The following is a 15,954-nucleotide window of genomic DNA, read 5'->3' on the forward strand; positions in this document are numbered from 1 at the left end:
ATACAGCCTTCCTCACTGTCCAGCTTTCACATTTATACATAATAATTGGGAAGTCAATAATGTACTGAGACTTTACTGGGACTTCCTTAATAACTTATATTTATCTTCTATTTGTTTTATTTATTAGCCGTGGGATTGCGTTATTTGTTGCTGTGTGTGTTTGTCAGTATTTAATGCTTTATTTAAGATTTATTTCATTCTATGTTATTTTGCTTCTATTGGATGTAAACCACACAGAGTAGTGTTTGCTATTAATATATGCGATATAAAAGGTAATAAACAAACAAAGTTTGTAGGACGTGACTCCGAATCCTCTCCAATCCAAGAAAAGGTGTCTACAGGAGAGTCAAGCCATGTTCCATTCCTAGAGCGTCATTTGCATATCGTGAAGAAGCAAAGATGTTTCAAAACAAAACAAAACAGCTTCTTCATTGTGTGGGTGGTAAGGGTGGGGTTGTTATCTCAGAAACCTGGCTAGAAAAACAACTGCCAGGATAACCATCTTCAGAAGCAGATCAAAATCTCTGAATCTTGATTATACCCACCAATTAAAAAAAAAATCTCTGTCCTTTACCCCTTGGTAAAGGGTGTCTTTCTCCTCCCCCACCCCGCCCCCAGTATATGTGGGTTTCTAAAAGCTGACAAAGCTGCATGCACTTTCAAACCTCCCTGAATGATATTTAGAAGGTTAGTTTTTCCCTAAGATAAAAAATATCAGAGCTAGATTTCTCCCCGCAGTAGTCATCAAGGCCCATGTCCTTGTTTTGCGCTCCTGAAGTGTACCAAAGGGCACGATCCTATAACGTAAAGCATGGGAAACCAAGAGGACAGATGTGATCGGTGGAGACAGAAGGAGGTTGACACCAAACTGTTTTGTTTTTTTTTTAAATAAAATAAGTTATATTAAATTTTTAAAATTAAAATAAACTGCCTCTAGACACAGAAACACTCGTGAGCACATACAAAGATGGTGAGGATGGGTGTTTGCTCCCTCCCTAAGAGAGAGAGAGAGAGAGAGAGAGAGTTCTGGCTTCTCATGAAAAGTGTGTAGGAAGAGAGGGGCCTCGTTCCAGGCAACTGTCTCTTTATAGATGCCTGGGACGCGGGTCCAGGAGCCGGCATCAGGTTTAAGGGGCAGGTAGAGAAGCTTGATTTCCTTCCTTCCTTCCCTGGGGTTCACGGCTCAAATAGATGCCCAGCTATGAATCCAAAAGGTCTTCATCATCACTCCAGTCGGGAGGAGCGTCGGTGCCAAAGTAACGGTCTCCAAAATTTCCTAGGAGGAGGAGATAGGAAAGTCAATGTGAGATCTAGGGGGAAATCAGGATCCACTGATTCACTTATCCACAATCTGAAAATATTTTTAAAATTAAAAGAAAAAGGCCATAAATATATATTTCCAGCATTACCAGAATTGGCCACTGGAGGGAGCAGATATCATGTTATGTATAGCAAAGCAGTCCACAGCCCTCAGTCCACCGCCCAGTGCCCATCTGTGGCCTGAGCTGGACTGGGCTGCGGAGACAGACCTCCTGCCCCCCCGCATGCACTCACCCCCGCACACAGCTGATTTGCGCATGCACGTGCGCTCCAGTGTGCTTGTGTGAGTGCACTGCTGCCGTTCGCACATGTGCATGTGCCCGCCTGCACAAGTGCCGCACCGTTGTTCACGCATGCACATGCACAAGCACGGGGGAGTGCCCTGCCTTCCCCAGGCAGTCCACAGCCTGAAAAGGGTTGGGTACCCCGATGTTCAGTATAGTGTTCACTGGAGAAATATATTTCCATGATGTCATTACCAGAACTGGCCACTAGAAGGCACTAAAGACCATGCTACGTATAGCATTCATTATAGTGTTTGCTATAATCTGCTTTTTTCAGCATCTGCAGGGAGGCTTGGAACCAATCTCCTGCAGATATAAGGGTCCTTCTGTATTTAAAGTACACTGGAAAGAGTATGGAAATGCTATTTCTGGACTACAGTTCCCATAATTCTGGGAGCTGTAGTCCAAAATTAACTTTCCGAAGCTCTGATGATGGAGGTGCATGCACCTCTGTGCGGCCATCCAGGAAAAAGATTTGTTTCCTTGCTGGTTTAGACACTCAGTGACAGCAAACTGATTCAAAAAACAAACAAACAAAAACCGATCAAACCACTTTCAGAATACAAAAAGTGTCAGGAGCTGTGATGATGTGTTTCAGTGCTTCCCATTTTAAAAAAGTGCTAGCATCAGAAGAAAAAAATATTATCACATCAGGGAAGAACCAGAGGATGCAGGCACAAAATAAATGCTAAGAAGGAAAGCTGGGAATCTTCATTTTTGGGTTATAATTCCCAGAATACCCCAATGCCGACCAGGATTTCCAGAAATTGCAGTCAAAAAGGAAGGAAGGAAGGAAGGAAGGAAGGAAGGAAGGAAAGAAAAGAAAGAAGGGAAGGAGGGAAAAAGACAGACAGACAGAGACAAACAGAAAAAAAGGAAGGAAGGAAGAAGGGAAGAAAGAAAGAAAGAAAGAAAGAAAGAAAGAAAGAAAGAAAGAAAGAAAGAAAGAAAGAAAGAAAGAAAGAAAGAAAGAAAGAAAGAAAGAAAGAAAGAAAGAAACTTCTCCAAGAATTGAATTATTTGAGCCACTGAAAAAGATAAGCAGCTTGGAGGCAACAAGAGATGCTGCCAGTTAATGCACTGAAGCTTTCCCCATAATGAGCTCTGGAAAGTCCATTTTTCAGGCTCCAATTCCCAGAATTCCACCCCCCCCCCGGCTGGCACACACACAAAAGGAACATTTCCAAGCTTGGGACTAGGCACCAAAGGCTTTGACTCCCCCACCCCGAGAGGGTGAGGCTGGTTCCACTGCATCCGACCACTCACCAATGCCTGGAATGATGCGGAAGACATCATTCACTTTCTTGTCCACCGCTGTTGTGATGATCTTCACCTGAGGGAAGGCGTAGGCCACCGAGTGGACCCCCATCTCAGCCATCAGAAGGGACAACAGGAAGATTTTATCCTCAGGTACATCATGATCCTACAGGAAACAATGATGTCAGCACCTCTGCGGGTCACGAACATGCCGACTGCTCTGGAAGACAACTGGTAATTGTCCTCTGCATCGTTACTGGTGCACGGGAGTGCACCAATAGATATTGTGCAGCAGCTCAGTTCAGCATTCCATAAGTCAACTCAAAAAGGTGCCCCAAACAAAAAAATGATAACTTTGACACTGGACCTGGGACCAGGGGCAAATTGCGCACAGAGGTAGCAGACCATATCCTCTGGCTCTGTGCCAAATTTGGGGGCGTTCGGGAAAACAATTTTCAAGTTATGATTTTTTTAAAAGTAACAGGACACACACCCCTGTGTAGACACCAGCAATCTTACATTTTTCCAGATTTAAAGCTGTTTAAATACAGTACACTGAAAAGATCAAACTCGCTAAATGTAAATATTCTTTCAAGCCTGGGAGGGGAGGGAACGCTTGAAGGCCAAAAGTGTTGCTGCTCAAAGGATCCTGTTTCAATTCAGGTGTCCTCCAGAAAGAAGAAGTCCAGCAAGGATGACAGAGAAAAAGGCCTGAACAAGATTTTGGGGCCCCAGAGCTCATTGGAATAGACTCTATTGAGCTAGAACAGTCCTAGACAAGCCAATGTTTTACTTCATAATAAGACTTGTATTGGTAGGAGGCTGTTGGCCCTCCACATCCTTTCAACTACAACTCCCATAATCCATTGCCGAAGGCCATGGTAGCTGGAGTTTCTGGACACTGAAACCTTTAAACCTCTGAATGGTCAACTACTCCCCGCACCTGATATATGGAGAAGACCTGGACGCAAAGGAACCGGGGCTATGCTGCAAGGACCCATGGGAGATGTTGGCCAACGAGAAGGGCAATGTAGCCTATGGGTCAGGGATATCAGAGGATCATCCAGAACATCCAGAGGGCCACCTCTTCCTCACATTCAAAGGAGATAATAAGGAAATGTGCCAGTGCTGCAAAAATTTTACTTGTTTTGGATGGTGAACTCCAACATTGCTCCAACCAACCAAGCCACCTACCCTGTTGTTTAGGGGATCTCTGGCCCGAAAAAGTAACTTTATGACATCTTGCAGATGCCCAAATGATAATTAATGTTAATTTAGGCGAGAGCGTGTTCTGTCAAAATTCCCAGGGTTGTTGGGACGAAGGGGGAAATCTGGGGTCCTGCTTCCACTCTTAAGCTGAGCTGCTTCTTCTTCTTTTTCCTTTCTCGCTTACCAGCAGCACCCGCACAGCCATCATGGCGGCCGCTCCTGTCGAGACCGTGCAGTCCATTAGAATCACATGATCTTCACTGATGTCTTTCGGAAGCCTCAGGTAGTGTAACTGAGGAAGGGAGAGAGAGTTCAGGACATCTGGTGGGCTGTGGAAAAGACGCCCATTCCCTGCACAGTGAGTTACCCTGTGGAACTCCTATCCACCAGAGAAACGGAAGACGAACCCATCCCAAGCGTAAGAAGCAGATCCAAAGTTCATGGAGCTGTTTTCAATCTTCATCACAGGGCTTGAGAACGCTGGATTTTTCATTCACAACTCTCAAAACCCATAGTATGTTTCCCCATGCATCCTCCTCCATTTGGAAGATCATCATCATCTTAGAACTGCAGAGCTGGAAGGGACCCTATGGATCATCCAGTCCACCCCCCTGTCAAGAAGGCCCACTAGGGAATCGAACTCCCAACCTTTGGTTCTGCAGCCAGCCACTATCCAGACAGTGTGATTTCAGTCAAAAGAAATTCCAGCAACGTCAAGACAAAGAACACAGCCACAGCAACACACATTTTACTCCAAATGACGCTAATATAACACACAGAGGAAAATAATAAAACTGCCGATAAATGGTCACACAGGACAATTGCAAAAGTCTTAACACCAGGCACAGAGTAAACGGTGCACCTTCTGATACAACATTTGCTATATATCACAAAATCAGTGTGGACATCCTCTCTTGTGTATCAAGCTGCACAACCCAGCACACAACAGACAACGTCTATATCGGCTTCACAACTCTGCACCAGCAAAAGTTGCACCCTTGATGATACACCAGCCACAGGATTTTGGCCCGTGCAATTTATTTGACATGCACAGGGCTTGGAAAAGTTACTTTTCTTCAATTGATAGACTTCCCCAGGCAGTGGCCATAGTGGCTAGGTTATTCTGCTGGCTGCAATACATTTCCCCACTAGCATTGGTATCAGACCAGTCTGGTGGGTTAGGTACTGTAGTAGGGTGTGCCCTCCACTCACCAGACTCTCCTAAACATGTTTGTTAACACTTTCATCTTCTATTCCGCCACCCTTTCAATCCTCTCAGGACAAGAGGAATGTTGTCCATGATAAAAGGACAAATACAGGAGTTAGAGTAAAGATCCTTGCACCCTTTGAGAGAGGTCAAGAGACAGGGTGACAAATAGGGATGGGACTTTAGGATTTCTTGCACCCGTCAATTCCGGGAGTTCCAACCTGCTTTCACCCTAAAAGAAGCTCACTTGGAAGAAACAGCTCAACTGAAAAAGCTTAGCTAGGCCTAGCTCTGATGAGGCTCTCTGTTCCTGCCCTGATTTTGACCTCGGAGTTTCCTTTCTGAACAGGAAGTTAAGTGGAGTTATGCCCAGCTCCGCTTCAAACCTGGCCCATTCAGGCCGTTCTCCCTGGTGAGCACCATTTAGTGATCTGTAAGGTGTCTGTCAGGGACATGATGGCGCTGTGGGCTAAACCGCAGAAGCCTGTGCTGCAGGGTCAGAAGACCAAGTAGTCGTAAGATCGAATCCACGCAAGGGAGTGAGCTCCCATCGCTTGTCCCAGCTCCCGCCAACCTAGCGGTTCAAAAGCATGCAAATGCAAGTAGATAAATAGGGACCACCTCGGTGGGAAGGTAACAGCATTCCGTGTCTAAGTCGCACTGGCCATGTGACCATGGAAGATTGTCTTCGAACAAAACGCTGGCTCTATGGCTTGGAAACGGGGATGAGCACCGCCCCCTAGAGTCGAACACGACTGGACAAAAAAATGGTCAAGGGGAACCTTTACCTTTACCTTTACCTTTAAGGTGTCTGTCTGTCAGGTGGAACTCCCAGAATAGAGGCTCGTGGGAAACGTAATCCAAGAAATAAAATAAAAAATAAATCCCAGCTCCAGCAAGCAGTGAGGATTCTGCTTTCTTTCCCCAAATCTGGGCACATTTACCTCTGGTTCACCTGTGTGGCGATTCGTCTGAATCAGGATGGTGCCGATTCGGACGTCTTTGCAAACGGCCCGCAGTGCCGGTTCCATGGTCTCCCCAGCCCTCAAAATGGACACGCCCGTAATCTGGAAAACAGAGCACAAGCCGGCATTCCTCTACCGTCCGCCTCGTAACAAAGCTTTCTCTACAGCCATTCCGTCATTGTTCGCATTCAACCTACAGCTGGCAAGTCACCTTTCCCCTTATCTATGCTGAGTCAAAAACTGTCTCCAGGCGGGCAGGAAAAGAGCTTCCAGAAACGATGGCACAGGCTGTTCATTTTGTTATTAGGCACCGAGGGATCAAAAATTACGAATCAAAGCCATACAGGTTGACGTCGGAATATCTGCTTTCCATGGGCACAAAATCACAACGACGAAGTTGGAAAAGCTTCACTGCTTTGGACATTGGGAGGAGGTCTCTCCGAATTTTGAATTTGACACCCGCATTACTTAGCTCTCCCCCTTCCCTTGCTAGGATACCTCCAGGATGGGGATTTTTACTAGCCAAGGTTCTTGCGGAAAGACCTTACGATTGACCGGAAAATGTCTTTTTGGTCTCTCGGTAAATGGAAGTAAATTGCCCCAGGAAATCCTTGTAGACATCACAACCGACAGAGCAGAGCCAGTAGTGAGGAATTGGAGAGGGGGCAGTCCAGAAACAGGTGGAGGGGAGCCACTGCTCACTTCTGGCTAAAGGGACCATTTGTGGGCCTCAGTAGAAACCTATGTTTGAGATGGGCACGAACCAGTTTGTCCTGGTTCACCCCAGTTTGTAAAGGCAGTAGTATAAGTGCTGCTGCTCCCCCCTCCTGCCTCCTCAGGCCATCAGCCCCTCGCCAAGCCCAGCTTGCTTGTTTTTTTCCCCACCTCCTCAGTTAATCTCCCAGTCGGGGGCAAGAGCACAGGCTTCTCTGCCCCGCCCTTTTGCCTGATTGGGAGATCAGCCGAGAGGGCGGGGCCAGAGAAGCTGGAGGTGTTGCCAGAACTGGAAGATCAATCGAGGAGTTGCAGGAAGCTGGCACGCTCAGCTTTGTGAAGGGCTGATTGAGGAGGCTTTCCAAACTAGGATGAACTCAGACAAACTGGTTCTTGCCCACCCCTGTCCTGGATCTACTGTAACAGCCAGTGTGTTCTGAAGGGAGAGAAGTGGCTTAGCTAGGAACAGGAGCTCTTCCAGAAAGGCAGCTGGCGAGTCGTTCTGTTGTATCTCTGCTAAAACCAATAAAATGTCTTCAGTGCACCTCAAACTGGGGATCCCCCTTCTTAAAAAAGAAAAGCAGAACTTCACTGTGCAAGCCATTGCTCAGTAAAGACAGATGCATTGGTGATTTACAAAAACATTACTTTTTTAATTCATGCAGATGCATTAATTGCAGACCTGCATTCATTTTTTGTCATTGCTCTCTGTACTTGTGGTTGACAAAGTATGCAATTTCATACACTTGTAATGCACCTGAGCTGTGCCATCAGGAGGTTGGTTCTGCTTTTGCAAGAACTAATTTGCCCTGAATGCAAAATGACCCATGTGGAAGGCCTGGAAGGAAACAGTCCTCGATTTTTGCTTCGGAGTTCCTCTCTTAGTGGCCACTTACTCGTTTCCCACGATAGGTTCGACCTTCATAGTCCTGCCCTTGGGGAGTCTGAACCGTGCAGCTCTGGAGAGAGACATCATGAGAAAATAAAAAAAACATGAATTAGTATGGAAAGGAAGCAGGTGCAAAGCAGTGTAAAGAAGGGGGAACCCAAGACAACGTCTCTGTTAGAATGACGCCTTCTCGTAAAATAAGACTACCATGTCAGTATGATCATCAAAGTATTCTAACCCTAGTGCTTAGCTGCATTCCCCTCTAATTATTGAGTCAGTCACAGATTACATACTGGGTGGTAATTACAGCCAGAACGGCATGGAATTATGGAATGTAATCTGATCACAAGTGGAGTTTGCCAACGTTATTACTAAGGGCAAACAAAGCTTGTTCAGAGTGAAGGCAATGATTATTCTATCGGTCCCATGAATGGCCCTGAGATCCCCGATTTGGACTCTTATCTAGCTCTCCGCTAATTATCCTTGCCAAATCAACCTGAGAGGTGATCTGGAACATGAACAGGGAGGAAAGCGGGATGTCTTCGCTTCGAATCGCCCACCTGGAAAGGCAGAAAAGACAACGCGTGCTCGATCAGTAGCCGCATCAGCCGCTTGGAGTAGAAAATAAACTCATCCCGGCTTGTCTCCTTGTCTCTAAAAGAGAAGAGACGTGGGGTGGTGGGGTGGGGGGTGGTGGAAAGAACAAACTTACTAGAATCCTTGAGAAAGGCAATCCCTCCAATGGGCCAAGGGAACTTGACCCCCAAAGTTTTGCATAAACCGGAAGGTGTGAAGAGTCAATGTTTTGATTTTTCCAAATTGGTGCAACCCATTTCTTAGAGCATCTTGAAATGACATACGCTGGGTGCCCCCATCTTTACACACCTCTGAAAGCTGTTATGACCCCCATGGCCATGAAATCTACCAAGCCTTGTATTTTTAACTCAAACTATAAATCTAAGCATAAGGCAAGCCAGAGATCATCTGAATTTCTCTGGGAAGTGATCGGCTTCTGACCCGTTCTTCACCTCGTGGGCCACCATGACCGATGACTGCGTTGCTTCCAATACTGGAAATTTCTTTTTTGGGGGTTAGAGCTCCCAGAATCCCCAGCCATAGATTCTGGGAGATGTAGTCCAAAGATATCTTCAGATTACATCTCCCAGAATCTATGGCTGGGGATTCTGGGACCTATAAACCCCCCAAAAAGAAATTTCCAGGCTCTGGACTGGTGGCGAAATGTTACGTTTTTCCCTTCACCTGTCTGTAGATCCTCTCCATCGGAGATGGCAGGAAATGAACCCACAACCTTCCGGGTGTGAATTTTTCTAACCTACAATCCCTTTCTGACAGGCTAAACATGGAATCGTTTTAACACTTGGCTAAGGCTTCCTGATATCAGAACTACAAGTCGAGCAACAATGTACTTTCGTAGGACGGTCCACCCTGAGACCCAGTGTGGCGTAGTGGATGGAGTGATGGACAAAGATTCATGGGAGGTGGTAAAAACCACTCCTTAAATATCACTAATAACCTTGGAAACTCTATTGTGTGTAACCAGAATTGACTTAGAATGACCCTGGAAAGTCCTTAAAGATATCTAAGGAGTGGTTTCACCACGACCACTCTGCAGTGGGTTCCCATCAGGATTCAAACCCGGGTCTCCTATGTCCTATTCCATCACTTGGCCCCAGTGGTTCACAACCTTGACTCCCCCCCTGATGGTTTGGACTACAACTCCCAGAAATCCTGGCCCGCACAGGTAGTGGTGAAGGATTCTGGGAATTTTAGTCCAAGAACATCAGGGGACCCAAGATTTGGAACCATGGGTCTATCCACTACATCACACTGGGTACAAAAAGACCCCTACCGAGGGTGGGGGTGGAATCAACTTAATTCCCACTTACCGTAAGGGGGAATCCACTTGATGGCTCAGAACACACAGTCCTGAAAAGGTCTTGTTCCAAATTTCAGATGAAATTTGAAATTGCTGTTTTCATTGCTCCCTCGCGTCAAAGATAGAATAAAACCCCAGCCGTTAACAAGATATTATATCAGAGGAAATACATATTCTCCCTGCTTTATTGTCCTGTCCTCCTGTTGATATACTAGCTTTCTAAATGAATGCCTAAACTCTCTTTTTAAAATCTCCATCGACGTCTCAAGAGGGGAAGGGAAGAAAAGAGGAGGAGGAAATCTCGGAGGAAAGTTTGTGCTCGGGAACTCACCGGATGATGGTGTGCATGCCTCTGACCTGCGGGGTGTTCTTCAACACACTGAGGGTCTTGGGGAGGGGGTGGCACTGGTGGGCCGAAGCCAGAGCTGCCCTAAGAAAAAAAGCGGGAGGAGATTAAAGCCATATTGAGCCGCTTCTCATTTAAGCGCCGCTTGCTCTCCCTCCAGCAAAGCCAAGAAAGCACCCTTAAGATCCCATCGTGCTTCTCATCTGAACAAACCACACCGACCTTCGGCCATGGAGAAGGCAACCCCTGGGAAGATCCAGTCGGGGAGACATCTCGCGCATACTTCCCAGCTACGAAGGCTAACCTCATCCATCGTTGATGGCTGTTGCATCACTGGATTAAGGGTTGGGGGAGAGGCAGAGCTATAATTCCAGAAAAGACTTTTTTTTTAAAAAAAATCCTCACCAATTCTACCTCTGAAAGCTGCTTTTTTTGTGAAGAAAAGGAGCCAGGGTAGGAGATTTTGGGCACAGAAAACATCTGGAGAGGATACACGATGGGGCTGAACCCTCTCCCCGCCAGCCATGTTCTTGCTTCAAAAACACATTTAAATTTATTTTAAAATAGTTTGACCCCCTTTTTCTCCTTAAAAGGATCCATTGAGGGCTCTTTCTAATCCCAAGGAGCTTCAGAGGCACGCGTGGGGGCTTAACCCTTCCACGTCCATCCTGGGAGCCACCAGGGCATGATGTTCAAATCTGGCATGGGAAAACCTAAGCGGATGGGTGGGACAGAACCCCCTATTTCTCCAACTCAAATCGCCAGATATGGCCCCTGCTTTCCTTCTTTTTTTTCCCCTTCTGCCCCTCCAGGGGAGGTTTCAAGGGTTCTTGAAAAGGGCACGGGGCAGATCCTTTCATCCATCTTGAATTTCTGCAGTCAAGAGGGTTGGAAATACATTTTCCACCCAGGCCGGAAGACAAGAGTTTTCCTGAAGGCTTCAGCTTTTGACTCGTCTAGCGCAACACCCAACAGGAAGAACCTTAGCTCTCATCCAAGGCATGGAAAAGTTCCTTTGGGGGGAAAAAGACAACCTCCCAGAAACCCCTCGCTAGTATGGCTGGTACCCCCTGTTGCCCAGGACTCTGCTGTCTTTTTCCTGAATTAAAATTGAGGAACATGTTGCTCTTATATCTCATCTATACCACTGGAGTAAGCTGATGCAGGGGACCTAAATACCTTTGCAGAGCTACAGGCCCTATCTATCACAGGATCCGTGTCCTTTGGGTTCTCTTGAGGCTTCATTCATCCATTACATTTCTTTATCGTGAGCCACTGGACCATCGCTAACGGATGGGATGATTCCCATGTCAGGTCGGCAAATCAGGGGGGGGGGGCTTAAATTCGGCTTGCAGGCGCCGCAGGGCCTGAAAATGACTCCTGAAAATGGCTGCCTTTGACTATTTTTTTAAAAAAGTGGAAAAAAATTAAGTGCCAAGAGCAGCACTTGTGATTTGGCTTGGTTTTAAGGTTTTGGGGACCTCCCAGCCCACATCGTAAAAACCACTTCTGTCCAGAACCAGGAAGTCCTTGAGGAGATTTCCTCCCCTTTTTTAAAAATGGGGGCTCTTAGGAACATGGGGTGGGGGGTGCTTTGCCCACCCTTGTAAAGGTTTTAAACACTGAGCCTCATGGTGCAATGGTTAAACTGCAGTCCTGCAGCTAAAACGCTCCTCACACGACTGAGGTTCAATGCCAGGTAGCCGGCTCAAGGTTCACTCAGCCGTCCATCCTTCTGAGGTCAGGAAATCGAGTGCTCAGCTTGCTGTGGGGTGGGGGCAATGTGTAGCCTGCACAATTAAATTATATACCCCCCAGACCGTGCTTTAAGCACTACAGGGTGGTATATAGCCTGCAACCTTTGTTCTTTCTTTCCCTCCTCCTCTTCCTCCTGCCTTTTTTTGTGAACACAGCACTTGAAGGAAGGGGTTTTTTCCCTGTTGCTGGCTGGGGATTACGGATCTTTTCAGTGCTCAGTGTTAGAAAGCAGGTACAAACAGGAGAACATCCGCTGGTCTCTAATTTCATTTTTTCAAAGTTGGGGTAGGATGAGGGGAGACTGCCACTCTGGGCAAGGTGAAGCCTGCCTGCATAGATTTTGGGATAAATCATTTTAAGGCAAATGGACCGTGTGGTTTTTTTTGGGGGGGGGGCTTCTTTCAGCTTAGCCAGCAGACTGGCCAAGGATGGCAGAGGGGCCCTTGAGGTGCTCTGTTCGAAACTGGAGCGCCGTGGCAGTTGCGCGCCCGGTTGCTGGGTGGTTGGTTCAGACCGAGAAGACGTGAGCATCACAGTTTCTGTTGGCTCGGGGCCACAGAATTCAGGAGAAGCCAAAGAGAAGCGTTGAAACCATAAAGCAAAAGCCAGCAAAGAGGAGGTGCATTTTGAGAGTCCAGCCGGAAAACAACACACCCCATGCAAGCATGCGTATCATCCTGCGAGGCAGTCAAAATCAAGAACGGTGAGTCAAAAAAAGGCGGCATAGAAGTGCAGAGTAGATCCCATGCTGAGCAAAAAGCAGGGAAATCTGGATTTTGGGAAGTGGGATTTTTTCCCCTCCCATCTCTACACCAGAGCTTGGAGAAGGTACAGATTTCAGACTACAACTCCCAGTACTCTCCAGATAGCATGATCATGCTGGCTGAGTGAGACTACGCCTTGCAGGCCACGCTCTGGTTGACACCCCCTCTTCTCCCTCACCCTGTTTCTAAAGGTTAACAACACTATCCATCCCCATATGGGTTGGATGATAATGGGGTGTTTGCTTAACCATGCCAGTGCTCCCTCTTGTAGGATGGGGTGCAAAGGTGGGGCAGTTTGGGAAGCCAACCCATGGAAGTCTGTTGTTCTCAGCCACATGGAGTTCCACCACGCAGAAAGGAGAATTAAAAGGAAGTTACCTCCCTGAAATCCCATATTTTTCTGTGTATAAAACGCCCCCATGTATAAGACACCCCCCACTTTTCTAACCCAAAATTAAGAAACCTAAGTGGGGCTTAGCAAGTGGAGGGGAAAGCAGGGATCAAAGCCCTGCAGGATCACTTTGATCCCTGCTTTCCCCTCCACTTGTTTTTGTTCTCTCCTCAACTTCCTTCTGTGTATAAGACGACCCTCAATTTTTAGTATAAAGGTTTTAGACAAAAGTATAGTCTTATACACGGAAAAATATGGTAATACTCTCTCCCTGAGTAACAGATGACACTGACTTGGGTGTGTCATGAGGACTAGAGCAGGTTAACTCCCACACCCAAATTTCCACTTCAGTGCAACGTCCTACAAGCAGGGCATGGAAAGAGTCTCACCAGAGCATTGGATTGCCATTCTGCTGATTGGTTTTCATGCTTCAGCTTGAAGAGCGCAAGCACAGCTGAGCTACATGTTACACCTGGCCCGGAGAAAAGCAGTCTCCATTGCTTGTGAGCTCTGACAGCTGGCTAAGAATTTTCTCCCACCAAAAGGCAGAGAAAAACTACTAGAAACACACACCAAAAGAGGAGCAGAGATTGGAGAAGTTTGGGGGTTGTTGTTGTTTTGGACTACAGTTCCCAGAACATGATTTAGGCGCCTAGTGTTCTTTCCACATAGCACCACGGTTCCAAGAATCTCTGCCCGGAGGCCCAATGGGCACCCACAGGGGATTCCCTTTTGAGGCCACCATAAATTGTGACTCTTCAATAAAGCCGTTTGGGGCTCCAGGATCCCGGCTTCGAGCAGCTTGGAGTGATCTGTGGACATGATTTTCCAATTGTTTTGTATATAGTCTGAATCATTTCTACATGCTTTCAACAGTTTTTCTCACTTCTTGTTGATGCCTTAAGCCCTGAAATCTTGTGATATAGGGCAGCATATAAATATTAATACCCTTTTGCAAGCTCTTCGGAGGTAGCACCGCAGATTTATCTGCCAGCTCCCAAGGGGCTTTAGCAGACGGGACGAGGTGTACAGTATATTCTGAATTTTCAGGTGGCAAAACTTTCAGGGATGCTGGTATTGGGATGTGACAAGTATATGTCACGTAGCCAAGGTATCATATAATAATAATAATAATAATAATAATAATAATAATAATAATAATAATAATAATAATAATAATAATAATAATAATAATAATAATAATAATAATAATAATAATAATAATAATAATAATATTATTATTATTATTATTATTATTATTATTATTTAAAACAACCCAAGGCTGGAATCACTTATAGGAGCTAACAGGTCTGTGTTAAAAGGTGGCAGGCTGATCCACACAACAGGATCCCGAACATGCAGGCCGGGGTCCCAGCAAAAGTTCACACCGGTTTAGTATTTAAATCACCACCATCCCCCTGGAAAGCCAGAAAACAAGGTTGCAGGTTGATCCTCACATATCCCAGCGAAGTTTCCTCTGCTTGTCAGATGGGTGGAGAGATTCGGGGAGTGGCCAGGTAGAAAACACACACACACACACACAGGTCACCGGGGAATAGGGGAGAAGGGTTAAAAAAACATAAAGGAAATGAGAGCACTTAATTGAACAGAGAAAAAGCTGGCCTACAGATGTGTCCAATTCCAGCACCTCCAAAAGACACACACACACACACACACACACACAGACACGCACACCATCTTGGTATCACCGCTCTCCCTGGGAAAGGACTGGCACCGAGGCTGAGAAGAATCATCAGAAACATACCAATTTCACCGCAACCTTTCCTCTCTTTCAGGTGTGGTTAGAGGAGGAGGCTTCCCCCTCTTCCACAGAACACTTGTGGATATCACAGCCTTCTTTAGGATCTGAATCAGGGCTGAAATAACGCTTTTATGGGGGCCAGTAAAACATCAAAATAAAAGAAGACTTCATGTCTTTCAGGACTCAATAAGCCTCTGCTTTTATATTTTGAATCATTACCCAACTCTGAGAGTTGACAGATGGTTCTGCTTCTTGTTTGTAATCTCCCCCCCCCCACCCCAGTGGTTGCAATCTGGACCTGAAAAGGCACCAGATTTAAGGAAACTGAACAGAGAGAAATGTAAAATGTGGAAACATTTGTGCCCATTGAACAAAGCTAGACATTTGTAGTTTGGGAGACTGCTGGTAAATCCTCCTCCTGTCATCTCCTTCCTACCCCATGTTGAATGCCATCATGGCTGCAGAGGTAATGGCGTGAGAGTTGGGCTACCACTTAGGAGAGCTCGCCTCATGCCCCGCTCAGTCAATGAAAACCTACTCACTGGCCCACCTGGCAGGGCTGTTGTGCGAATAAAGCTTGGGAACAAGAGAGCCATGCACAGTAGCTTGATTTCAGTGGAAGGAAAGGCGAGAGGTCTCATTGCAACTATTTAGAAAGATGATTACCACTCTCGCAATGGGCTGTGGTTTTGTTGCATCAAAATCGCTATAAACATGTAATAAAAGAGGAGATTGTTGGCCTCAAGATGCCTCGGCTTTCTCGGCTTTTGCCCCTACATCTTACACAGGTGCGGAGGCTTCCTGTCTTTCTCCTCTCCCACCCCCACCTCCACCATCTCTCTTTGCCATCTTTGACCAATAGTGAAAATTCTGATCAGCGGCTTTGAGAGCGTGTCTTTCTTTCTTTCTTTCTCTCTCTCTCTCTCTCTCTCTCTTTCTTTTTCTTCCTTTTTTCTGTCTATCTTTCTCCCTCTCCCTTTCAGTTCTTTCTTTTTCCTCCTTTTTTCTTTCTGTTTCTGTCTGTCTATCTTTCTTTATTTCCTTCCTTCCCTTTTCTGCTTTCTTTCTTTCTCACTCGTTTTCTTTCTTTCTTTCCCTTCCTTCCTTCCTTCCTTCCTTCCTTCCTTCCTTCCTTCCTTCCTTCCTTCCTTCCTTCCTTCCTTCCTTCCTTCTCTCCCTTTCCCTTTCTCT

General features: G+C 46.2%; 1 protein-coding gene across 3 annotated transcripts in view; it reads right to left on the bottom strand.

Moving 5' to 3' along the window:
• Positions 1–871: 871 nt before the first annotated feature.
• The window catches only part of UCKL1 (uridine-cytidine kinase 1 like 1), a 54,583-nt gene continuing 39,500 nt past the window's right edge, over positions 872–15,954 (bottom strand). For 2 of the 3 annotated variants that reach the window (XM_072996703.2, XM_072996704.2), the window contains exons 8-15: positions 14,459–14,478; positions 10,074–10,172; positions 8,406–8,499; positions 7,853–7,915; positions 6,222–6,344; positions 4,255–4,362; positions 2,871–3,027; positions 872–1,276 (exon numbers count right to left, since the gene is read on the bottom strand). In XM_072996703.2, the coding sequence (XP_072852804.2) occupies positions 1,200–1,276; positions 2,871–3,027; positions 4,255–4,362; positions 6,222–6,344; positions 7,853–7,915; positions 8,406–8,499; positions 10,074–10,172; positions 14,459–14,478 (741 nt within the window). In that variant the 3' untranslated portion in view covers positions 872–1,199. The remainder of the gene's footprint in view (positions 1,277–2,870; positions 3,028–4,254; positions 4,363–6,221; positions 6,345–7,852; positions 7,916–8,405; positions 8,500–10,073; positions 10,173–14,458; positions 14,479–15,954) is intronic. The other variant, XM_078391989.1, reaches the window with a different exon arrangement.

Source organism: Pogona vitticeps, chromosome 4 (assembly GCF_051106095.1).
Source record: "Pogona vitticeps strain Pit_001003342236 chromosome 4, PviZW2.1, whole genome shotgun sequence".
NCBI lineage: Eukaryota > Metazoa > Chordata > Lepidosauria > Squamata > Agamidae > Pogona > Pogona vitticeps.